This window comes from Myotis yumanensis, unplaced genomic scaffold (assembly GCF_028538775.1).
Source record: "Myotis yumanensis isolate MYYU_CA2020_CCGP unplaced genomic scaffold, mMyoYum1.0.hap1 SCAF_12, whole genome shotgun sequence".
NCBI lineage: Eukaryota > Metazoa > Chordata > Mammalia > Chiroptera > Vespertilionidae > Myotis > Myotis yumanensis.
Genome location: NW_027223763.1, coordinates 19,076,903 through 19,103,805, shown reverse-complemented (window position 1 = coordinate 19,103,805; position 26,903 = coordinate 19,076,903). Strand labels below are relative to the sequence as shown.

At 47.6% G+C, this 26,903-nt stretch overlaps 1 protein-coding gene across 6 annotated transcripts in view; it reads right to left on the bottom strand.

The window, feature by feature from the left end:
• Positions 1–26,903, bottom strand: part of EPB41L4B (erythrocyte membrane protein band 4.1 like 4B) — a 115,753-nt gene that overhangs the window by 67,468 nt on the left and 21,382 nt on the right. For all 6 annotated transcript variants that reach the window (XM_070430946.1, XM_070430942.1, XM_070430947.1 and 3 more), the window contains exons 2-6: positions 17,992–18,096; positions 8,178–8,220; positions 6,876–6,954; positions 4,979–5,023; positions 3,024–3,076 (exon numbers count right to left, since the gene is read on the bottom strand). In XM_070430946.1, the coding sequence (XP_070287047.1) occupies positions 3,024–3,076; positions 4,979–5,023; positions 6,876–6,954; positions 8,178–8,220; positions 17,992–18,096 (325 nt within the window). The remainder of the gene's footprint in view (positions 1–3,023; positions 3,077–4,978; positions 5,024–6,875; positions 6,955–8,177; positions 8,221–17,991; positions 18,097–26,903) is intronic.

Sequence of the window (26,903 nt, the reverse complement as noted above, 5' to 3'; positions counted from 1 at the left end):
TCGGCCTGCGGACGGAAGGGTCGCGGGTTTGATTCCAGTAAAGGGCATATGCCTGGGTTTCGGGCTCGATCCCCAGTAAGGGGGCATGCAGAAGGCAGCTGATCAATGATTCTCTCTCATCATTGATGTTTCTATCTCTCTCTCCCTCTCCCTTCCTCTCTGAAATCAATAAAAATATATTTTTAAAAAACAAAAACAAAAAGAAACCTGACACTTCTCTCAGTCTGCGAACTCTGCAGCCAGGGCCCTGCTGTGGAGGGGGCGGAAAGAGCTCAGACAAGCAGGGTGAGCCCACCTCTGCCGTATACTATGTGTGTGGTCTGGGCAAGCCACTTCGCCTGGGTCTCTGATCTCTATCTGTGAAACAATACCTGCTACAAGAATGGAACAAGATCACAGGCACACAACAAATGATCATTCCTTCCTTCCTCCCTTGTTCTTCTTTTTGCCTGAATTGAATTTCTAATCTACCAGAAATTTAGTTCCCCAAAGAGCACAGCCTCTACGCAAGGCCACTGCATCCTAACGCTGGAAGCGCCGTTAACTCAAGGGCCACCACAGCAAGACGTGTCTGCAAGGCTCAAGCACGGGAGGAAACACGACCTTTCACGTTATGCAAACCCACACAGACGCTCTAGTGATCTTTATAGTCTGGGGCAAGCTGGCTTGGCTACGGTTGAACTGGAAAGCAGGCTACCGCATTCACTGTTGGGATGGGCAGAGGGGGCATGGAGGAACAATGGAACAAGAACTTCCCATAGACATCTGCATGTCTAAGTCTCCAGTCTTTTCATTTGTACCTCACATAATGACTGCATCTAAATTACACTAATGTGGCTCCAACTCAGATGGGTCGTTTCTTCAGGAAGGGCTCACGGAGAGCTGATGTTCTGGTCTGCATGGGTTCCAGGGCAAGGTATGTAGTTCTACTGGAGCTGGACTTGGTGAAGGTGGTGATGCCCTCATCACAAGTGGCGGGAGGACGAAGGGGAGTGGGCATTGACGTGTGCCTCGTCCTCTAATCATTTAAGACAACAGACAGGTTTACATATTGCGCCTCTGGCCTTAGGAAGAAACCTCTCCAGTGGACTGGGGACCCCAGGTCTGACATGGTTGCTTTCATCCCATTAACCACATCCTGACATCTGCTGCTGGGCCACCAAGCCTGATGGTGTGACCTCCTGGCAACTCAGAAACTCCAGGGTGGATGGAGGCTACTTGACAAGCTGTGGAAATTTACACCCGGTCAAAGTGGACAGTCCATTTCCAAGTTCCCCAAGCCATTACATATCCTTATGGCACTTACATAGGACTGTGGTATCAGGAATCTATGTCCCTCCATGCCCCCTTCTGCCCATCCCATCAGTGAATGCGGTAGCTTGCTTTTCAGGTCAACCACAGCTGAGCCAGCTTGCCCCAGACTGTGAAGATCATTAGAATGTCTGTGTGGGTTTGCATATGGATGTGAAACATTTGGCCCTGTACTTGGCAAAGACAGTTACAGATGACAATACGGCCCCCTCTACCGTCAATGCCTTCACACCTCAGGGCCAGGCTCCCCCTTCAATCAAAGTCCTTGGGGACCTCTTCAACTTCATTCAATCCATTCTGCACTTACTGAGCACCTACTATGTGCCAAGCCCCAGTAGAGAATAAGAGCGTTGACTAAAGAATGCGAGTATCAGAGAATGGGAATAACCTGAAGTCATTAAAAACCATCTTGATGAGTGTAAACATGACAAAATGCATGTACTAAACGATGCCAAGTAGAAAATCATACAAAAAATGTGTCTATGACTCTGCACAGAATTACATTTTAAACACTCCACTCTAACCGCATAGACAGAGTCTCTGTTTGTCTGTGGCTGGCAGGACGCAGGGTTCCTGCCTTCCTTCCACTTGTCATTTATGCTGTTGTCCCGACTTTCTATAATAAGCATGTACTGACTTTATCATTTGAGATCAACTTTTAACAAATTGGTAAATACAAAAGTGAGAAGGCAGATCTTATTACGATGTTCAAAAATAATTAGTAATTATGAATGAATAATTCATTATTCCGTGGAAGCCAATGAGCACACTGGTAAACGAGTCCACAGCATATGTCTACCTGATGTACTGATGAAATTCCTTATGTGCAATGTACACACCAGTATCCTCTTAATTAGTGCCGGGGACAGTGGCAAGTGAGGGTTTCTTGTGCATTTGAATGCATCACATGGATGGAATAGTCAATGCAGGCAAACCTTTACCATCCAATTCCCACCCACATGCCGATGACTCCCCTGTCGATGTTTCTCACCAAGTCAGATTTGCATACTCACAAAGCTAGTGGAGGTCCCACTGGCATCTCTAGGCCAAGATGCCCTACACTCATGTCTCCTCCACCAGAGCCCAACTCTTCTTCAACCCTGAGTCATCCCTGACCTCTCTCTCCACACCTAAGTCTAATGTCCATGTCCTTCTCCTAGTATGGACAATGCTGTTGTTTGTTTTGGGGTGTGTGTGTGTGTGTGTTGAACCCCCAGCCCTAATCAGTTTCTTTTTATCACAGCAACACCTCCTCACTACACCCCCAACCCCAGCCTCCAAAGGCCCTACTGTTGACAGCATGAAACCCGTGCTCTTTAAAGGGGTCCAAAGGCGCCCACCTACCCAGCTTCTTGACCCTCACCCTCTGACACCACTTAACAGCTAGCACCTCTCTGCACATGCCTTTCTACTTTGATCGTATTCACTTAGTAACCGCCCTACCCCCACCCCCCCCCCCCCGCCCCGGCCCTCCTCTTACAGGCCTCCTGCAGGTCCCTACTCCTAAAGGGACGACACTGTACTCTGTACATGCAGAATATGTGGTCCTCCACGTGGTCCTCATGGGACTGCAAGCTACTTGAGGACGGAGACCATATCGTATTCACTGATACCCCCAAGGCACCGCACTGTGCCTGGTACACAGTAGACACTCATTTGTTGAATGGAAGTAATGGCATTAGAATGCTAAGGACCACTAAACAACAATGTACCTTGTAGACAGAGAGCAGCTAATTCCACAGCCGTCTCATATGGGCATTTCAATCTTGAAAAAAAAAAAAAAGAAAGAAAGAAAAGAAATTAATTCTGTACATGGACTTTAATACTCATAACTATACAAAATGGCATTCAAGTCACTGGTCAGAAGGTAGTGATCTTTAGGTCATAATTCTTGTTTTCTGGTTTCTAGTTCTGCTGTCCACATTAAATAATGCAACCAAGCTGACTTGCATTACATACTTCCCAAAGTTAGTTCTCATCATACGGTGAAAGAATCCAATCTAGGTCTAGGTTCTATCAACCATGTGGGCAATTTTAGCAAATTTTGCAAAATAAATAAATAAATAAATAAATAAATAAATGGGGAAATTTGGGAAATAGAATGAGAAGCCTTCCCTTTGCCATATTATTTTTAAACTTATTTTATCTTGATATTGTACATGCACCTTTCCAAGCTGCCTTAAATCCTTCTGGAAACGAGGTCATAATATTAAAAGTAAGCAGACAGACACGGTATCTGACAGTGCCAGGACAGCTGGATACACTCAAGCATTCTCATAAGTATAACTGAGATTGAGCCATAGACAGGTATTACTGCAAATCGGGATCTCATTCGTATTTCACATGACAATTTAGTTAGAAAAATAATAATGACATACATTGGTATAGCACTTCATAGTTTTCAAAGCCTGTCATCTACATTACCCCATTTGGTCAATGCGCGGAGTTTGTAAACCCCTAAGACGTGTGTCGCCAGTGCTCCCCATCCCCCATTTGGAGATGAGGTGCAGAGTGCAGGATTGCCTTGCCCAAGGTCATCCAGCCAGTAGGGGGCAGTGCTGGGACCAGAACATCCACCTGCTTTGAAGTACAGTCAGTACATCAGGCTGAAGTGCATGGAAACTGCAAAGTACTATACAAATGCAGGATGTCTGCCATTGGTATTTTTCCAAACTGAGGACATTTACTAGAGTCAAGAGGCCTTCAGGATGAGGAGCACGGTATGGAGAAAGGGGGAGGGAGGTCAAAATACACACACACTCATAATACACACATCAATCAAAGATCTGTATTGCATGGCTGAGGAAGGCAAATGTATACACTGTACAATCTACGTGTTCTATCGCGTACGTTCTACTAAGGATTTTATAGCAGGTATTCTATGGAGGGTTTGCAAATTCAGAAAGCGCATTTTCAATTCCCTCCGGATTATATTCAAAATCAAAATGTATTCTTGTCGATATCAGGTGTTGTGTTTTAGATTCAGTAGAGTCTTAAAAGTTTTTCACATACAAGAAAATAGTCAATACGTAGGCTGAAAAATGACACCGCTGTAAGAGCGAGGACTGTAAATCTTGTGTCTTTAAAACAGATTAACACTGCGTGTAAAATCAACCAGGTCAGTGCCCATGCTCCTTATCCTCAACAATCACTGTGCAGCCAGAGACCTCGTGTTTAAAAACCACTTTGAAGGGGGACAAAGGAAATGAGATGAGATGTCTAAACCTCTTTCTATCAGAATCAGGACATTACCTCTTTACGTTATCTGATGCCGATGGTGATGGATGAAACTTTTTGACTGTCCAAATACTTGTAAGTGTATACATACTAATAACGTATCTTGCTTGCAAATACGACAAAAGCCATTATGAATGGGGCAGTGATGTGATCAGGGAGAGAATAATTCCCAAATACACATCACTTAAGATATTAAATGCTCTTGGAAATGCTTCAAGCCATAGAGTAACCATTTAAAATAAGATGATGACAGTGATACAAGTATTAGACTCACTTTACAATGCCTGGTGTACTTTTTTTTTGAATTTTGAAAAGGGAACAAGGGTAAGAGAGTTAAAAAAAAACAAAAACAAAAAACAGTGAATCATTTAGAAATATACTGCTATGTGATCTATCCTGGGTTTAAGAGTTAGAACAAAAATGTACTTACTTTCCTGAAAGAATGTCATGCCTGAGTTGTAAAACAAACAGGTACCTGACAAACATATACAAAAGTCAACAGAGGATCACTCTTTCCCGACTCGATCCCGACTGCCCAGCATGAACCCGCCCCGCCCCGCATGCAACCCCAAATTCTGCATTGTAAGGAGGGGGGTCCAACTCCAACGTGGTGGAAGCATCTCCTCCCGAGTCTGCAGGAAGGTGAGTGCATGTAGGAACTTGCAAGATACTTGAAGGATGGAACATGGGACACGGCAGGGTCCAATGACAGCCTCCACACCCCCTCCATGTCCCGGGAGAGGGCCAAGCCCTGCATGCGGCGCTCATACACAGCAGGCATGTGACGTGTCCAATCACACGGGCAGGTGGAGCCACCGTGTGGGGCCCTCAGCCAGCCCCACCAGGGAGTCCAGAAAGGCTGCATCTGACTGTATCAAAGAGTTTACGGCTGACTGTCGTTAGCAGCTGCGTAAGACTTTTTTTCTGATGCAGTTTAACTGCAGACTCTGTCTTCTAAAAAACTGTGCACATGCGTGCGCGCGCGCGCACACACACATACACAGAACAAAATTCAAAAATCCTGGAACTAAACTGCAGCTGCTGGTTACAGGAGTAATAAAAAATGGGAAAGCAAATAACACAAGTAGGGTTCACTTAAGTAAAAAGACTGAGTGTCTTGGCCTAAACAAGTAGTTTCTGACCAGATGCACGTGGGCATCGGAACCACTAGAGTGCTTTGTAAAAACCACAAGGCTGCCCACGGTCCCCACTCCGTACCCAGGGAGTCAGAGTCCCCAGGAATCTGATTTGCTCAAAAGCTTCCCACGTGTTTCTCATTCACACAACCCTGGTTCAGAACCACTGGCTTTGATGACAGCTAGGAGCAGCCTGTTTCATAAAGGACTCGGAAGGAAAATACTAGAGTAATTTAATCTGTTTGAACTTTGAGAACAATGCCGATAAGTCACTCTCCGTGGCGTGGACATAGGACAATGCAGGTGACCCCAAAAATCAACGGGGGGCCTGAAGGTTCTATTCCAGAATGTTCCTGCCTGCGACAAGTGCTTAACCACCAGTGAACTGAGGACTCCCATCAAGGAGGACAGTGTGACATGGCCCGATCTTCCAATTTCTACAGGAAAACCTAACTCCAGGAGCCCCGAAGGCCTCTCCGATGGGGAGAGGGAGGTGAAGGGTGATAAGCAATCTTGAAAGTGTTGCTCAGGTGGTCATCTCCAAGCTAGTGGTCAACCACGGACTACCCGGCACCACCACTGTCCATCACAGACAATGACAAGGAGGTTCTGGGGACAGCGGGCAGGACTGGGCAGAGAATCTCACTGATAAAAGGGTAGCTGGAGGGAAACCCCACGCTTAAAATGTTTTAGGTCTCTTTTGCTTCAACACTGTTTCTGAAGTCGGGCAGACATAAAAGAAATCCAGTGGGGCTGAAAGATAACACAAAGAGATTCTAAGAACGTTGGCACTGTAACAACCAAGGGAATATTCTGCAGTCCCTTAAAAGAAAATAAGATGGCAATTTTGGACTGAGAAAGGCTCTTCCAATCCCTGCCATCCCTTTTCTTACCGGGCACAAAAATAAAGTGCCACAGAACAACTACCCAAATCACCCAAGGTCAACCAAACAGAAATGTGAGAAGATGACAAATCTTTGCACGCTGGCTTATAAAGAAAAAGGTCAAATTAAGCAAAGTGTGGATTTTCAACAGAATACAGAGATAAGCACAGGCCAAATTCTCATAACTCCTGCTCAGAATATGAAGGCAGCAGAGGGAGGGGGAGGCAAACCCACAGTTTAGGAGCCCCATACACTACACGTGAGGCAAGTGCGACGGGGGCGGATTCTGTTCTGCATCTTGTCCTACCTTGTAAACTCTTCACGAAGGTTGTTCGGTTCTGAAGAATAATATTTAACTCGAAAGTGCAAAGCATAAGCAGGTCCAGCTAAACATTTGGAGATGGAAGGTTGAAGAAGATCGCGGAGTGGACAAAAGGAAAAACACATTAAATTAACACATTCAGCACTACCCTGGGAGGGCACACAAAGCTGGTAAGTTCTTTTCCACCCTCGGCTGGAAAACTAAAAAGAATCACGTCAGCAAAGGTGGCTTGGCTGGGCACCTCCTGCTGGAGGGAAACCATGATCCTCTAGAGCAGTGGTTCTCAACCTTCCTAATGCCGCAACCCTTTAATACAGTTCCTCATGTTGTGGTGACCCCCAACCATAAAATTATTTTCGTTGCTACTTCATAACTATAATTTTGCTACTGTTATGAATCGTAATGTAAATATCTGATATGCAGGATGTATTTTTATTGTTACAAATTGAATATAATTAAAGCATAGTGATTAATCACAAAAAAAATAATGTAATTATATATGTGTTTTCCGATGGTCTTAGGTGACCCCTGTGAAAGGGTCGTTTGACCCCCAAAGGAGTCATGACCTACAGGTTGAGAACCGCTGCTCTAGAGAAAGCATGTCAAACTCATGGCCCACGGGCTGCAAGCCTCGTTTATTTGGCCCGTGTTAGCCTTTGAGTTTGACATGCTTGATCTAAGAGGAATTACTAAAAGCTGACATTTCATTCTCCCCGCTGATTCCCATGATGCTCCACGCGGATATTAACTTTTTACAAAATACTAATGGGCTACAGAAAAGTGACACATAAACAGCCAAGTGTTCTGTAATCAAAATACCATGGAATTTAAAAAGATGACCCGTGCATTCACAACACTGAATAAATGTGGTAGGGACCACACTGGTAACCCCAGAGCTGGGCCTGACTCACAGAGCCCTCCTGCGCCCCATTTTCTGAGTCTACTCCATCGCTCATCAGGAAGGACTGTGACAATGTCTGGTCCTGCTTCTGAGCAGCAGGCGAGTCAGATCTCACTGGCAGGGGCATATGACTTTAAATGAGAGCATAGTCTGTGTTTTTATTAATATCTACTAAAGACTCTTGTTCAAATCCTAAACTCGAACACGTGGCCAGAAATTCTAATTTCTCAATTTTTAATTAAGAAATTAAAAATGATCCGCTCAAAATGGAATCTTTTAAAATAATAGTTCCCGAGTTCTGGTGAAAACAGAACACCTCAAAACACTGGCACCTTTGCTTTCCCGATAAAAGAAATAGATGAGAAGGCCAAATGCGGCTTACTTACTTTTCATCTGCTTTTTAATGGGTTTGGAATGATCCAGCCAGTGCTGAAAGAAAAAAAAATGTTTCTTTAGGAACAGTGCATCAGCAAGAGTATACAGACCCGAGTTACCCTCCTCCACTACCCATAGTAATTCTACCCGTAAAACCAGAGGCTGGACCGGATCACGCGTGCTTGGGCTGGGGATCTGCAAACTCCTTGGGAAGGTATAAAAAAACAATCTACTTATGCACATAGTGAATTTTTTTTTTTCTGGGGAAAGGGCCCATAGTTTCCGGAAGCTTTTCAAAGAGGAACCTGAAAAAACTTAAAAAATCCTTTAACTAACTGGTCTGTGTAGTCCCTTCTCGCCAGTGGAGCCAACGGCCTCTTCCTTCTGAGTTCCTCGAGTTACAATCAATCTTCCCTAATTATTCCAAGTCTATTAATCTGGTAAAGACTACAAACTGCACTGCTGAGACACCCTGATCACACTCTGGTCTTGTCGTTGTTGCCCTAAACTCTAAAATTATAAAACCCAGCTCTAGCAGATTTGGCTCAGTGGTTAGAGCATCAGCCTGCGGACCCAAGGGTCCTGGGTTCGATTCCTAGTTGAAGGCATATGCCTCAGTTGTAGGCTCAATCCCCCGAGCTGGTCCGGGTGCGTGTGGGAGGCAACCAATCGATGTGTCACTCTCACATCGATGTTTCTCTATCTCCCCCCTCCGGCCCCCTCCCACTCTCTCTAAAATTATAAATCCGTAATTCATGACCCCTTTATTCTTTTGCCACAATGAAGATGGGGAGACAGGCAGGGACTTGCCTGAGAAATGTTTGCTCTGATCAATGAAGGCGATTCAACTTCCTCTAGTTTTTACCAGAACAACCACTTCAGTCTTACCCATCAAGGCAGCTATAAAACCATTACCCGCACAGAACAGTTTTCTGTAACATCAAAGTTCTTGAGGCTGCAGTCTCGATGAGCCTCGAAAGCTTAGCCTCCATGGAAATGGGCATTTCTGGAATGTAACACTGTGAGCCCCTCGGTGGGAACTAACCCCGGTGGGCAGGGCTGTAGGGTCACGTCATCATTTCTGTGAAGAGCGTGGCACCCAGCCGGCCCTTATTAGATTCCTGAGACATCAATAAATGTCCAACCTATTTTGAGTGAGGCAAACTTTCCCCATCACTTCCCGTGCACTGGATGCACACGGTTAGAGCATCAGCTGGAAGGACACAGCCAGAGTGGGTTTCTCACCAGCTGTTCAGAACCAGAGGCCCTTCTGCCCATTGTCAACAGACTTCCAGAGGCAATCTGAACCGGGCACATTCTAACAATGAGCAAGGACGGGGCTAAATTAGCACTGTGTGTACTCCAGCCCTCACCAGAGAGCCCATTAGGGCTGTGTGGGAGGAGCAGGATAAGGAAACACAAAAGCAAATATCAGATGAGTTATAATACAATAAGCCGTGAGCAGTGCAGTGGGAGAACATGGGCTTCTGTCATCTCCACTCCCCAGCTAAGCAATCGTGTCACAAACGCAGCAGATCACCGCAGCCGATGCTATCTCACAGGCACATGTACAGGAGGCTTTCTCTCATTGTGAACGGCTTTGAATTGGAAATGACCTAAATGCCCACCAACAAAGACGGATTTTAAAAAAAAGGCTCATCCATATAATGAAATACTATTCCGCCCTTCAAACTGATGTGGGCCTAGAGTTACTGATGTGGCAAGAGACCCACAGCACAATGTCAGAGGAAAACAATCAGGCCCCATTTACACAAAATTAGTATTTTCTGTCGAGCTATGTCCAGAAAGATTTCAAGGGGTTATTTTTGGATACAGGGATATGAATACTGTTTACTCTTTTCCTTTTTTGAGTTTGAAGCATTTTTTTTTTTTTACTTTTACCAAGAAGATTATTTTCCTGGGGGTAGGCTCGGTGGACATTTGCATTATCCTCTCATTGGTCGTTTGCCTCTCGGGCAGTTTTTGATGATCCATTTGCCTCATTAGAAGTAGGTCTCGCTGCTGCCCTCCACCAGGCTGAGAATCCTGGACTTGGCCCCGTGGAGGAGAGCAGATACAGACTTGATGAAAGTATTATCATATGTATTTTCCTGCCAAAGTAAGTATCATGCAAATGGCTATGACTAAACCTGCTCTTCTCACTCTCAAATGAATTCACCATTACCAGGCCAAGGAAGTTCTCCCGCCACCAGCCTTCTAAGCTGATTAGCCCAGAGGCTCCGAGCTTAAAGGAGCTTTGCCCCATTTCTTTCCTATCTCAAGTCTCCTTACCACATTTTGGACAGAACAAGTATAAGCCCACTATTCCTCTATTATCCAACCCTAACCTTGATCCAAGTCCAACCCGTTTCCGTAGGTGTGGTTTTCCCCTGGGTGAGCATTACACTCACAAATACCCAGGTCCCACCCAAGATCCATGAAACAGAATCTCAGAGCATGCGTGTTTCTCAAAGGTGCCAGGTGCCCATTAAATACTTAGGGCTAAAGTCCTCCCCCATCCTCTCCTTGCCCAGGAACGAATGGGTACGAATGACCTTGGGGATCGTGACACATCCACGGCCCCTTCTGAAAACTGCTCTCTGAGCTCTGCAAAATCTCAATTTCACAGTTTACCGGCCAGCCGTCTGCAGCCGGCGTTAACTCAGACAGATCACGGCTAGATGCCTCTACTGGACAGCAGGCTGCTTTTCCCTCTGGCCACGCTGCTGAAGGAGCTCCCTTATCCATGCAGGCTGGCCTCCATCCTTCCTGCCCAGCATCCGCCTGGAGCCCTGCCCAGAGCAAGACCTGCCAGGATGGAGGCCTGCGAAAAGTCCGGGGCTTGCTAAGCTGGGAAAGGCATCAGAAACAGCTCCCTTTTCAAAGCTCCTTGACCCTGTGGCATTCAGACGCGACTGGAAACCCAGTCACCATCCTAAAATGAGAGCTGATAAAACCTATCTTGTATCCAACCAGTTCAAAGTGACCTAACCTTCTTAGCTGTGGGAGCTGACCAGACTCTGATCGCTGGTACTTTATGCCACAAAACTACCTCGTAACAAACACCCGGCACGAAGGCCCTACGTGCATTTAGTAAATCAAACCCTGGGTTTGGTTCGGAGGCCTGTAGCAGCAGGACCTGTCTCAGATGTTCACCTGCATCCTGGCTAAATACATCCAGGCCGCCTGTCAGCAAAGGCCCCGGCAACTGGCTCCAGCCCTCTTAACTCTAACGGGTACTAGAAAGGGGCTTTTTGATGTGAATTTCTCACCCAAGTCTCATCCAAGGGCAAAACCCTTCCCATAAACCCTGATGTGAGATGACCTGGCAAAGCCCACCTGCTCTACTTGTGCAACAGAACTGGGTATGACCCGCGTGAGGCTGGCTGTAGAGTGTAGAACGTCACTGCCTAAGATCTTGTGATTGGCGCCTGAAATGTGTGTGGGCTTGGCGGGGATGTCTTGTGGGACTGAGCCCTTAACCTGCGGGATCTGAAGCTACCTCCAGGCAGACAGTGTCAGGATTCATTGTTGGGTGGTGTGGGAAGAAAACAAAACACATTGGACCCTATCACATCCACTTCTTTCTTAGGCCTCGGAGCCGATGAAGGTGGTCAGGCGGCCGTGGAGAAGGCGCATGAGGTACCCAGGATCACAGCGCTAACTAGGAGGAGGCAGGAGTCAGCAGCCAGCTCTGGGTCTCCATACCACACACAGCTTGAAGTGCCTGCTCCATCCATGGGAGGGATCTCTCCTCCTCCTCCTCCTCTTCCTCCTCCTCCTCCTCCTCACCTTTCACACCAGCTACTTGAGGTTTCCTGGGGGATTTGTCCACAGCTTCCCATTCACTACCAATATTTGCACCCGGGCAGGAGAAGACTCTCCCTGCGGGCATTCAGAAACAGGCCCCGCCATTTCCGGAGCTGCTGCACAGGTGCCTGTACTAAAACGAAGGAGGCAGATCACATTTCAGGTCCCAGCTCCGCCACTCACCTGGTGTGTGGCTATGAGCAAGGGCCCCCTGAGCCTCGGTGTCCTCCTCTGTGCACTGAGCTAGCCCCTGGCACACTGAAGAATCAGCTGAGTGTCCATGGAAACTATAAGGAACCATTCAAATGGAAGGACAGTGACTTCCTCCGCTCTTGGTGTTTATACTCCCCCACTTCCCCTCCAAGTACATCGGAACCAGTAGGGATCGCTCTGCGGCCTCCACACAAGTGGCAAACGCGATGACAACCACCAGCGATGACACACTCTCACCCTTCTCTCGCAGCGTTGGGCCTCTCATCACCCACCTACCCAATTCCACACTACAAAGACCGGAGGAAAAACACCTCCCAAGGCTTGAGAGAAAGGCCCAAATCACCTTTTCTGCACTTCCTGCTGTAAAACATGTCACCATAAAACGTCCCCCTTTTATGTTGGGAGGGGCTAAGGAAAGGACTGACAATGGCCACACCTGTGGGACACCTGCCCGGCGATGGGCAGGGCTGCACCTGCTTGATGAGGTCATTGCCCCTCAAATCCCGGCTGCTCCTCTGCTGGCTGGCAGTCCCCTCATCCTCTGTGGCCACCCCACGTTCACCCTCCCCCTGGGACACCTTGTTCACCTCATCCATGGTGCTGAGGCGATGGGCCTCCAGGCCCCAAAGTGGGGGGCTGAACCATGCTACTCCCAGAACCACTTGTCTGGCTCCCTCCCCAGAATGTGGCAGCAGCGGCAGGGTCCAGCTCGCCTCTGCACTATGGAGCTTGGCATTGAGTAAGCTCCAAGTCAAAGTTTGCTCAACGGCTATTGACTGAATGTTCTCTTTCAGTGTGTGTGTGTGTGTGTGTGTGTGTGAGTTACCATGTGCAATGGAAGGAAAGTGCTGGGCTTTGGAAGGTGGTCAGGTTCTGAGGCACCTCTGTCCCTTACTTTAATGTTCAGTTTAGTGTCTCTGAGCCTCAGCGTCATCATTTGTAAAGTGGGTCTGTCCCCTGGTCAGCTGTACAGATCAGTGATGAAGAATGCTAGACATGAATTACGTAAAGCCTGTAGTTAAATGCCTCAATCAGAGGGGGTGGAGGGGGGGGAGGGGACTCAGTAAATAGCAGCTGTGAGAAAGCTGGGGGGTGCAGGCTCTCCCAAGAAAGCTTTGATATGCGAAATCAGAACCCTTGCCCCTGCTTGGAGCTGTTTAAAAGCGAGGTCTACTGAGAGGATTCCCAGGTGGACTTCCCGCTTTGACATGGGAAAGGAAACAGGAGGCCCCAGCCCCAACAGCTAAAAATAGGAGATGCCAATAGACTCTGACCTTGCTGCAGGGCTGGGCCGGGCACTATGGAAACCAGGCTTGGCTCTGCAGGGAGCTGGGCCCGGAGCTGGTGACTTACTCAGAGCTGTGCCAAGAGCTCTGCCTGGGCCAGCCCTCTGGTTTGCATGTCAGGGGCTGGGGCCGGGTGGTGGGGGGGGGGGGGGGGGGGGGGGCGGGAGGGGGGCTGTCGATCCTTGCAGGAGCTTCAATTATGAAGTAATAAGCCAGGCCCCCATCTATTATCCCACTCTCCCCAGAAACACACCTGCCATCACATCCAGTCACCTGCCACCAACCACATTGTCCCAGGTTCTTAGAAAAAGCCATGATACCCCAGAAGCTGAAGGGCTCCTGTGGAGATTGCTAAGGGTTCTCCCCCAGGAGAGACAGCCTGCAGGTCCCAGCCAACCTCAGCCTGTCACCTCTGGGGCTGTGATGACTTCTGGTCCCCTTCAGAATGTCCAGCTAGGAAGAGCAAACCCACACCCAGCTCAGATTACAAAACCGCTTCCGTTCCCTTAGTTCACAAAGCCCCTCAACGCCCCTGTGACGCAGATGTCACCACAGTGACGACAACCGAGGCTCGAGAGCCAGAGTGCCGAGAAGAGCACTCGAACCTGAAAACATAAAAACTGGGCTTGAGTCAAGCTGTGCTTCTCACTGAGTGACTTGCCAAGGTCTAAGGCTTTGGGTTCACCATTGAGAATGGGGTGGGGAACCTTTTTTCTGCCAAGGGCCATTTGGATATTTATAACATCATTCGCTGGCCATACAAAATTATCAACTTAAAAATTGATGGTCAAACATTTCATTAACTCGCACCTAATGCCTTGGCAAGGCCAGACCAGATGATTTCTCGGGCCTTATGCGGCTCCCGGGCCGGATGTTCCCCACCTCTGATCTAGAAGATGGAAATACGTGGCTCTTAACATCTCTTCGGGGTCTAACGACTAAGGTTCTCAGGTTCTCTTGGCACAGCTCTGTAAGTCACCAAGATCCACCCAGCGAAGAAGAGGAAGTCCTACGTCTTCGGGTCTAATCAGAAAGGCTTTGTTTATTTATATACACAAATAAGATCCCCAGGCCAAACAAGCAAGCTGTCCCAGAAGGCAAAATAAGCTCAGCGGTTCACACAGTGGAGGAAAACCCTCTGAGAGCTCAGGAGGTGCTCCGCGATGGAGTGTCGCCTAGATGGTCTTGAAGGGTGGCCAGAAGTTGAAATGGGGTGAGAAAGGGCATTCCAGGAGGGGAACCAGCACCAACAAAGGCCCAGCAGTGAGTGCAGGCATGACCTGCACCCGGCCTATAAGGAGCCCAGGTTAGAAATCACACCGATTAGCAGAAGGGGCCTGGGGCTGCTGGGGCCACACGCTCCTGGGTTCTGGAGTCGGGCAGATGAGGACCTTTTACCTGCTTTTGTGGGGAAGAAAATCACATCCGTTCACAAAGTGGGATCCTGGAAAGGCTTTAGGGCCTGCAGAGAGCTAGCATCTGTACGTGTCTGACCTGGGAAGGAAGCCTGGATCCCGCTGTGAACACACCTCCTGCCGCATGGTGACAGGGCACCGGAGGATGGGACAGCTGGCAGCCAAGCGAGCAGACGTCCATGGTAAAGTCTTTCAAAATGGAGTCGCATCTTTGGCTTTCTGGGAATCCGAGTGGCTGGAGAGGGGTCATCTGGGGAGGAGGTCGTGCCACCAGGGCAATGGGCACTTGGCTCTAATGGCAGAAATGAGAGAGAGCTCCTCCCTTCTGATTAAGAAAAGGTATGTGGGGCAGACGTGCCTGCCTCCTCTTAAGACTCGGAATCACTGAGTATTAGAATGGGAAGAGCTTTTGGGAGACTAGGTCCAAGAAACCCATTTTACAGATAAGGAAACTGAGAACAAAGACTTGTCTAAAACCCGCCAAATGAGTCGGGGGCAGAGCCAGAAGCAAGGCCCAGGTGTGACTGCTAGCCCCGGGCCACAGATATAATGAAGACAAAGCTACCACATGGTATTCCACAGGTTAAAGACCGCCTGTTTCATAGGTCGATGCTCAGGAGAAGGCAGAATAGAGAAGAGTTTCAGGGAAGAGGAGAGCTGACGAGTGTCTGGTGCTGGGGACAGAACTCAGGAAGAAGCAGCTGGAAATGGAACTGTCCTTGTTGGTTTGGGGAAAAAACGCTGGAGAAACAGGCTACTCCCTTAAGACAAAATGGCAAGGAGGACTGGTTTGTCTTCAGGGGGAAAAACCCAGGAATTTGAGCGAAATGAGCTCAGTCTTCTCAGGAGGAGGTAAGGCCAATTTGAAGTTTTATGGGGACTGGATTACATATTTGTGATCAAGATTTAGAAGGGGAACTGTGGAGCATATAGGAGTCCATTGGGGTCCTGGCAGGTGTGGCTCAGTTGGTTAGAGTGTTAGCCCGTGCACTGAAAGGTCATTGGTTCAATTCCCGGGTCAGGGCACATGCCCTGGTTGTGAGTTCAAATCCCAGTTGGGGTGTGTGCAGGAGGCAACCAATTAATGTTTCTCTCTCTCTCTCTCTCTCTCTCAAAAAAATAAAAATAAAAAATAAAAAACCATATTTGGGGGTGGGAAAGAGTCCATGAGGGGCTAATGAGGCTCCAGAAGGAGCTCGGGGGTTTGGGCTTCTCTGAAACTGTGATCTGTGCTGGTGCCAACAGGTGCCAACAGGCACAGCCGTGACTCTCCAGCAATGCTTGGCAACCGGGAGAAGCAGCAGAGCAAACAGATGGGCCTGAATGTCAAAGGGGTTCCAGGGACAGTCATGGGGACAGGAGAATCAAAGGGCACAGGAGGACACAGGGGAGATGGCCGAGGCTTTGCCAAGCCTGAAAGAAGGCAAGGGCAGCGGAAGGCCGGGAGAGGGGAGAATGAGGCAGGAGGGGATCATCAAGGCCGAGGCCAGATGTAGAGGGCCTGGAAAGATGGAATCAAGGGAAGGGATCATGGAATGGGGGACAACAGAATTCCGAAACTTGGAGTGGTGACAAGACCCAGAGTGCCTCTGGGTGAGGTTTGGTCAGATGAAGCTTCAATGAGAGGAAACAGTGTCCAGAATATTTAGAAGGATCAACAACTTGAATTCTGAGGTGGCCAGAGCCTTGAGGGATGGGGAGAACATTGCTGAGGTCAGAGGGCAGGGAACTGGGCAGGAAGGTGGAAAGAGAAGGGCTGGTCTGCCCCTCCCTGGGGCCCTGGTGGGCTGGAGTGAGAGTCTGCAGATGGGAAATGGAGCTCAAAGAGATACTGTAACTAGGATAGACTGAAGTCCTGATTCCACTGTATCATCTGCACGGTCAGCATCACACTAACAGTCTCAGGCAGACCCAACTCCCAGGCATCGATTTTGAGCATCTTCACTTTACAACCGTCATGTGGGGCTCCCAAGATGTAATAAAAAGTGTCTTTCGGGTAGAAAGGCTTCACCACATATGAGGAGCTCCTGGTTTTTAGCTTAAACATCTCCTATCAGGGGAACCCACCTTTTTTTCTTTTTAAAAAAATATACTTTTGTTTATTTCAGAGAGGAAAGGAGAGGGAGAGAGAGAGACATCAACGAGAATCACTGATCCGCTGCCTCCTGCACGCCCCCTACTGGGGATCGAGTCCACCACCTGGGTATGTTCTCTGACAGGGAATCGGACCTTGACCGCCTGTTTCATAGGTCGATGCTCAAACACTGAGCCATGCCGCCTGAGCAGGGGAGCCACCTTTTCACACACTACCATAGCACCGCCCCCTATCCTATCTATCCCTTACTCTGTTTTATATTTCTTCACACTTATTACTACCTGTCCCCTTATATTTGTGTTCACTGCTTTATCCAAAGTGCTCAGAATGGGGCCCATGCAGGAGAGGCACTCACTACATATTTTTAGATTGTTGAATACATTACCTTCGAAACCCAAAGCTAGATTTTGTTGGGAGGGAGACCTGAAGTCATTCCTGCTTTCTACATGAGGGATTCTAAGGGGTGGCGTGAGCCTCTCCACTGTGAACACTTCTGTCTCAGGCAAAGCAAGGGAAGTCTTTGCTGACCTAACACCACCTCCTGGAGCCTGCAAGATGGTTCTCGAGCAATGCCAAGACCTGCTCCGACTGCCCCGCCCCGAGCTGGCTGGGGCTCAGCCCAGTTCACAGCACCTGCTCTCCACACCCAGCAAGTCTGCACCAGAGGATGGTGGTGCAGCCCCTTCTGCTGGTTAAAAATAGCAGCAGCTCCACCGGAAGAATTCCTACAATGGTGTCTACCTACTCGAGAAACGTGCCCACACTGCATCCCTACACGTGGAAGTGTTTCCCTAATGCATCCCCGTGCGCGAGATAAACGTTCCTTCCCTCTTCCTCTCCCGGTTGTTGGCCATCTTACTGGAGCACCATCACCAGCATCCCAATGCTTGTCATGGCAACATCACAGTTTCACTCCTATGTTCCTCTACCAATTTCTAGCCGCTGTGGATCTGTGATTAGCAATGAAAAGCTGATCTGCCCTGAAAGGAGTCAAAGGAAGACATACCGCGACCTGGGCAGAGTCGAGGAACTGGAGGCCGAAGTAGTCTGTTTCCACAAGGTCCAGGTGGTACACGATCTGATCAAACAGGTCCTGGCCTTTGGCATGTTTCTGGAAAGCAAGTGGATAGATGAAGATTTAGGACATGACAGCCGGGTAAGAAACAAAACGATTTTTAAAAATCACTTTTCTCTGTAATTTGCATATATATGTATGTGACACAGGATGCAAAATTTTAAAATTTTTAATTGGCTGTAGTATGATACAAACTCATGATTAAATCTAAACAAAAACCCACCAAACAAGGATATTAGGGAACCAACATCTTGAAAACTGGTAAATAAAGGGGGGGGGGGAATCAAACATTGATCCTGTCTTTATTGTAGCCCTAGGTAATCAAAGAGTAGATGACGCATATACAAGAATTAACTCAAAATGCATCAAAGACCTGAAAGTATGAAACTCTCAGGATAAAACACAATAAAACATAGGCGTGAATTTTCATGACCTTAGATTAGGCAATGGTTTCTTAGATGTGACACCAAAAACATAAGCAGGAAAATAAAAAAATAAACTGGACATCATCAAAATGTAAAGCTTGGGTGCTTCAAAGGACACAAAGACGTCAAGAAAGTCCAAACACAATCCAGAATGGGAGCGTTGGAAAATCACATGTCTGATAAGGGATTTCTATCTAGACTACAGGACTATTGCAATTCAATAATAGAAAGGCAAACACCCCATTACAGAAGGAGCCACGGATGGAGAAAGAGAGTTCTCCATAAGCCCATGAAAAGGTGCTCAATGTCACTGGGGAAATGCAAAGTAAAACCATAACGAGATCCCTCACTTGGATAGCTATCATCAAAAAGACAGAGAACAAATCTTGGAGAACCTGGAACCCTCAGGTACTGTTGCTGGGAATGAAAAATTGTGCAGCCACTTTCGGAAACAGCCTAAAAGGTCCTCAGACGGTAAAACATGGCTTCCATTGGCCTCAGCAATTCCACTCCTAGGTCTATATTCAAAAAGCATGACAACATGATGTTCACACTGAAACTTGTACAAAAACCTTCAGAGCAGCGTTATTCATAATGGCCCCAAAGTGGAAGCAACCCAAGTGTCTATTAACCGGTGAATGGATAAATAAACTGTGGCCTTATCCACAAAACAGAAACAGTATTTCACCATAAAAAGGGATGAAGTTCTGACACATGCTACAACATGGATGGACCCTGGAAATTGAAAACTAAGTAGAAGCCAGTTATGAAGGACCACATAGTACGTGAAATGTCCAGAACAGGTCAATCCAGAGATAGAAATTAGAGTAGGGTTTGCTTATGGCTGCAGCGTTTGTGGGGTGGCCACTCAGGTGAGTAGAGTTTTTTTTGGGGGGTGAGGACAGCGGGGGTTAATGAAATGTTCTAAGATAATGATTGTGTTAACAGATGCACAACTCTAAGAATATACTAAAAGCCACTGGATTGTACACTCCAGACAGGTGAAGTGTATTGTGTGTGAATCTCAATAAAGCTTTCGTAAATAGTAGATGGGCTGAGTTTTTCATTTATTTCCAACAAATAAACGAAGAAGGAATACAAGAACTGCAATATCTCAAATTTGCAACTTGGCAGGCGCTAAGCATTGGGTACCAGTGGATACTAGCATCCCAACGGAAGACAACCAGCTGTTACGTACCTCCTGGTAAAGAACGCGCCACCCCCGGACACAGAATCTCGCCCCCCTGGCCTCTCTCTCCATAGCACTAGATCCCACTGCCAATGGCAAGAAATACAGAGCAATGTTCTAAACTACCTGCATTCGATAAGTAGGCTAGAAAGGAAGAAGAAGCTGTGATTCCAATTACATAGAAATATGTACACGTTGTTCATGGATCACTCGATATAAACAGGAAATCTGCAAAAACTAGAATAGCTGTGTTCCACCGTGCCAATGATTCATTAGCAGGTTTCCTTGGGATAAAACTAGTTAGAATACAGCTTGAGCAGCAGAACATCGCAAAAAGAATTGGACCGGGCCCAGCTGGTGTGGCTTAATGGCTGAGTGTCGACTTATGAACCAGGAGGTCACATTTTGATTCCCAGTCAGGGCACATGCTCAGGTTGCAGGCTCGATCCCCAATGCGGGGCATGCAGGAGGCAGACGATGATTTTTTCTAGCATCATTGATGTTTCTATCTCTCTCTCCCTCTCCCTTCTTCTCTGAAATAAAAAATATATATGAATTGGGCTGGGAGTGAGCAAGAGACCCGTGCTCTAGGCCCAGATGCACCACTAAAGGTGACCTGAAACGATTCATAATTCCCCCAAATCCTCGTGGCCATCCTGGGCTTCTCCTGCAGCTGCAAATCAGAAGTGATGCCCTGAGTATACAGGGTCACCACACGCAACTGGCCCCATAGCCAACCTCCTCCCCACCATTCGGTATGTAATTTTAACACACACAGAGTAAGGACTGAAAAAACACAGTTCTACACATGCCAAATGAGGGAGGTCGGCCCAAGTCTCCGTCTAGGTCATTCCAAGTCTTGCTTTTCTGATGTGTTTCTAAAATGGTTCTTAATTTAGAAAGAGCTCAAGGTGGCTGCTGGGAAAAGAACCCGTCTCGGGGCGGTGAGTGCCTTCCACCAAGCCAGACGGGCTCCTTTGCTGGTAGACCCTCAGCTGGACTTAGAGGTGGCAGACAGAGGGCTGGTGGATAGGAAATCTATTTTTACTCACTTAGAAACACTTTCTCCCACCCAGCTCCCTTTATCCAGCATGTTCTTTGGTCTCTTCTGCTGGAAGAGAGAATTCCCAATGGCCCTTTCCAGCCCTCAAAAGAAGCTGGTAAAAATGATGAGGACTGAAATAGAGGGGTCCTCAGAACAGAGTCCCAGTGGGTTAGGGGTGGGACGAAGACAGCAGGGCCAAGGCCACAGCACTTGAACCCACCACCTCTCACTCTTCCCAGTCTGCAGGGTGGACACTCTCAACACTGAGAAGGCTCCAGATAATGAACTCACCTGCACTGCCAGCCAGCACATCCCACCTGGGGCAGCCCCTAGAAGCCCGCAAGCTGTCATCTCAGGCTTAGCCCAAACATTCCCTCCGCAGCAGCTTGTCCCCCTCCCCCCCCCCCCCTTATCACATACACACTTATCACACTGCACCGCAGTTGCCTGTGCTCCTGTTACTGACTTCAGACTGAACACTCCCTGAGGGCAGGACCAGCCGTGTTCATCTGAGCACCACCTCTCCTCCATCCCAAAGCAGTGTCTGGTTGGCACACAGCAGCTCCATAAATGTCTGTTTGCTGCACGGAAGGAAGGAAGGAAGGAAAGAAGGAAGGAAGGAAGGAAAGAAGGAAGGAAGGGAGGGAGGACGGACAGATGAATAAGGATGTGTATGGGGTCTGGGGCCAAGAAATAGACCTTCCAGATGGGCTGTGCACCAACAATAGACTGATATTTCATAAGCGGCAGGCTGGAAATGAGAATATCCTCATTAAAATCTTTTCAGATGAAGTATCCCAGGAACAAGCACCTAGGAAGGGTGCTCTACTTCCAAGGCTCTTTCCCTAAACACAGTTGTGTGGCTGTTGTGTAAAGTGCTGTCCAGTGGTTACAATAGGTGATCCATTACTGTGACCAGACTAGAAGCCACTCCTTGTCAGCTGACCATCAACTAGGTCTCCCCCTCTGTAACGAATCCATTCATTCAACAAATATTTACCAATTGCACATCAAATTCCAGCCATTATTCTAGGTGTTGGCGTACACTGAGGTCACAAAGTCTGGAGGGGAGTAGCTACAGGAAGTCCTCACCAAGTAAGTCCTTCCCGGAAAGCAAAGGCATCGAAACGTGGGGCAGCAATGCCAGGATCTCTCTGCCTTCCAAAGCAGAATATACAAAACGTAAAACCTTACTAAGTCCAGATCACCATTCTGGAATCCCATGATGCTCCATCTACTTTAAGACACATAGAGCAAGCTGTCCCCAAACACAGCAGGGCAGAGAGGGCTACCCATCAGCCTTGCATCCACGCCGCCTGGTTTTTCTTCCCCCCATCTCAACCCATCAACTTTAAAAAAAACTGATTTCAGAAAGAAAGGGAGAGGGAGAGAGAGATAGAAACATCAATGATGAGAGAGAATCATTGATCGGTTGCCTCCTGAACACCCCCTACTAGGAATCGAGCCCACAATCCAGCCGTGTGCCCTGACTGGGAACCGAACCAGCGACCTCTTGGTTCCTGGATTGATGCTCAAACACTAGCCACACCCGGTGGGGCTCAACCCATCACTTTTCACAAGGACCAACAACCAGTGGTTTTGAGTGGGCATGTCTTTCCGTAGCAGCTCCTTCAGATCTGACAGCAGCTAAAAATAACCAAAACCATGTATAAAATACAAGTACTGAGTTGCCAGCTAAAGACTGGGTCAGGCAGGCAGCCAGCAGGGAAAGGTATGGACACTGTGATATCTTTGCTGGACAGTCAGTCAGAGGTGCCCGGCCATGCTCCTGATAAAGAAGACTGCTGGACAGCTGATGTCTCAACTGTCCCCCCAAATATTCTGACCCTCTTAGATAAGAGGCACCTGGCAATGTCTTAACTGCAATGTTACAGGCCCTAGAAGAACAAAGAAGATACAAGCCAATCCATCCAGGCCTCATTAGACTCAATAGCATAAGACATGAGGCGTCACAGGCAGGTTTGAAAGGAGGAAATAGGCTGTGGGTGAGTGTGCCAGTCGAGCTATACATCCTAGTCGTGAACCAAAACAGAAGGCACGACATCTGGGCAGTGAAATGACTTCAGGAGCCATCTCCTGGCAGGCACACGAGGCTCTCCCGTGTCTCCCTGGCTCCACATCCATCAGATGGCATGTCCCTCTGCATCCGACTTCAGAAAGGCTCCCTCTCTCTCACGGCTCTATCACTCTCTATCAGGCCACTTCACCGGCATGGACCATAGCAACAGCCCCAATCCTCTCATTCAAACTGACTCAGGAGTTATCCTATTAAGAACACTATGAGTCCCAGACTGTCACCCCATATATCAGGTCTCCCTCCTTCTAGTGTCTACCTCCTAAAACCATCTTCCCCGTTTGCCAGAATGGTCTTCACACACACAGAGTGGCCCAGGGCTCTCTGTCTCTGTGGCCATTGCTACTAAGCCATCCTAAACAAATATAAACCATTTACTCCAGGATGTCAGGAACACAAATATCTGAAATGACTGGATAAAGTTACCTTGAAATTTCATCATAAGTGAGAAAAATAATACCCCCCTTCACCCCCCGCCTTATCCTGGGTTTCACTTTCTATGTATGGTTTCAGTTACCGCAGTCAATGGCAGCTCGAAAATATTAAATGGAAAATTTCAGAGATAAGTCCTAAGTTTTAAACTGTGTGCTGTTCTGAGTAGCGAGATGAAATCTCTTGGGATGTGACTCATCCCTTTGTCCAGAGGACCCACACTGTACACGCTCCTCACCTCTTAGTCCCATAGTAGCCACCTCGGTTATTTGACTGTCACAGCATCGTAGTGCTTGTGGTCAAGTCACCCTTATTTTACTAATGGACCCCAAGTGTTAAGAGTAGTGGTGCTGGCGATTCGGACATGCCTACGAGAAGACAAAAAGTGCTTCCTTGAAGTGAAACAGTGAAAGTTCTCAGCTTAAGGAAAGAAAACAAAATCATATGCTGAGGTTGCTAAGATCTATGGGATTATGGGAAAAAATTATGCTAGTTTTGCTGTCGCACCTTAAACTGCAGAAGTTACAGCCTCGGTGCATGATAAGTGTTTATTAAGATGGAAATGGTATTAAACGTGTGGCTGGAAGAACAGAGCAGGAGCTCTGACTGTCAGCAACCTGTGGTACCAGACAGCACTGAACCTCTAACCTACACAGAGACTTCAACAAGGGGTCCCCTGAACCAAGTGACCACATCCACATAACTTTTATTACACGATATTATAATTGTCCCATTTTATTGTGAGTTGCGGCTGTTAACCTCTTACTGTGCTTAGATTATAAATTAAACTTTATCACAGGTATCTTTATAAAGGAGAAAACACAGTATGTCTAGGGTTCGGTACTATCTGCAGTTTCAGCGTCCAGGTGGGTCTTGGAATATGTTCCCCGTGGGTAAGGGGGGCTGCTGTCCCATCTCAGCCCTCAGCAAGACTTGGTGACTCAAAACTGGAATGCTACGATGCCAAGAGCCTGCAGAAGTGCCCATAATCCGCTGGATGCAAGGCCAGGCTGTCCAGCTTATACACCCGCCTTCCTATTGCAGAGCGCTTCCATGTTTATCCAGGGCCCGTGACCCCATTTTCCAGAGAAGGAGACTTTGCTTCAGAAAACATACGTGACCAAGTTCCTATTGCTTGTAAGTGGCAGGCCTGGAATCAGGACCCAGCCTTCCTGAGTCTTAGGACAGAGACCTTTCTACCTCACCCCACTGCTTCTCTAGTCAACTCATGAGCCTCTTTGGCTCCAAGCACATGCAACATGTCCTGCGGACAAGAAAAATGTCTTAAGCCCAATCCAACATGCATCTCCTGAGCGCCTACTTCATGCCTGGTCTGAGCTACAGATGGGATAAAGGGCCAGGTGGTCCAACGGAAACCGAGTTCACGGGGCAGAGGGGTGGCGGATGGGGGGGGGCGGGGGCGCGAGCGGCAAGGCATAAGACATCCGTCTTGTTTGGAGGGCAGGAGAGTTGCAGCAGAATGGAAAGTGAAGTATTTGCTCACAAACCAACACAGAAGCCAGGGCACTGTAGCGAGGGGAACATCAACAGTCTGGGCGGCTCCTGGAAATTCAATTCTGGTAAAACAGAGCACATGTTATTAATTTCCTGGCTCCCCTGGCTAACAATCGCTTGGCAATCAGAGGAAGCAACAAAAACAACTGCCCTTAATTCTGATCAACAAGGAAGCGAGAAGCATCTTAGGAGAAAGTGACTGTCCTCGTGGTGTGTGAGGCAGGGAAAGGAGGCACCTGGTGGTCAGATCCCCCAAAGGTCTCTGTCCATCAAGGGCCAGGGGCTCTCAATGTGTGTAAGAGGCCCAGGCAGACACCTTTTAGGTTTAACCACTGCACCACAGAACACAGCCGCACTGCCTTCAACTAAGGGAGAGATCACTTTATAATGCAATATGGTGCATTATTGATTGATTATTGATCAGCCTCGGTTCCAGCCCGATACACCATCTCGGGGCCAAGCTGTCATTACATCTCAGCAGAGAGATTCAAAGCTCTCGTTTGTTCTTTTAACAGCACCTCCCTCACAGAGCTGCTGTGAAAGTTAAATGACCCCCTGGCCACAATCCTGTGACCCTTCTTTCACTCAATGTGGAATACCTAACATCTCCCTGGACCTCGATTTCTGTCTCCATCTAGCTCCATCCACGCATGCCTAACACAAGGGATTCAACAGTTAGTTTAAGCGACAGTGTCCCATGTATTCCCCAAGATGCTGAATGCAGTCCAGACACCTAACCCTACTTGATCCTGGCTGCCCTGAAAACTGGTTCACCCAACACTTCAAATGTTATGCCTCCCGCTCTCAACGTGAAACATCAAAACAGTACATGTCGAATACTCATCAATTTTCTGGTGACACTGCTATCAGGCACATTTACATATAATACCCCTACTGACAGGGACATTAACAGACTCTCCATTAACAGACTATCTGACAACCCCCCAACACAAAGGTCCGTTGGACAAATTTCTCTTAAACTTCTAAACTGGGAGCCCTCCCTGTCACCTCCATTATTAGGCAAAGTGAATCATGTGACCTATCACACTTCTCTCTGCCCAACTGACTCCACTCCAACCCCTAGTGAATGGGAACAGACGGCAGGACACTGCCCTGAAGGGCCTCTTAAGACAGGCATTTCCCACCCCGGTGGCTTCTAGCTTACACTAAAAAACATGCAAGCCCGGCTGGTATGGCTCAGTGGTTGAGCACTGACCTACCAATTAGGAGGTCACAGTTTAATTCCCAGTCAGGGCATATGCCCGGGTTGTGGGTTCGGTCTCCAGTATGGGGCGTGCAGGAGGCAGCCGATCCACAATTCTCTCTCATCTTTGATGTATCTATCTCTCTCCCTTTCTCTGTGAAATCAATAAAAAACATATATATTAAAAAAACAACAACAGGCAACTACTTGTGGACGTAAAAGGTCCCAGGTGTTACAAATTGGTAGTTACCAAATAGTCACAGGGAGGTCAAGTACAGCATAGCTAACTTAGTCAATAAAATTATAATTACTATGTAGGGTGCCACATGGGTACTGGACTTATCAGGGGGATCACTTCATAAATTATATGAATGTCTGACCACTATGCTGTACACCTGAAACTAATATAAAGTAATACTGCATGTCAACTGTAATTGAAAAATACAAACAATTTTAAAAAGTGGTCCCACGTAGCAATCACCTAAGGCAGCGGTTCTCAACCTGTGGGTCGCGACCCCTTTGGGGGTCAAATGACCCTTTCACTGGGGTCGCCTAAATACATCCTGCATATCAGATATTTACATTACGATTCATAACAGTAGCAAAATTACAGTTATGAAGTAGCAACGAAAATAATTTTATGGTTGGGGGTCACCACACATGAGGAACTGTATTAAAGGTCGCGGCATTAGGAAGGTTGAGAACCACTGACCTCAGGTGTTAGTTTTAGTGTTATTTCTTTTACATTGTGATGCTTAGACATGGCTGCAAGGTCCCTGCACTTCTCCCTTGAATCTGGAAGAGAATGGCACTGCTTCAACCAAATAACATACAGTGTTAGCAATGTTTTGTGGTTTCCAAGAGGAGGTAACAGTTCTCCTGGGATGCTTGCTCTGGGGGGAGAGCCAGGCAGCACGTACAAAGTCTAACTCCCCTGG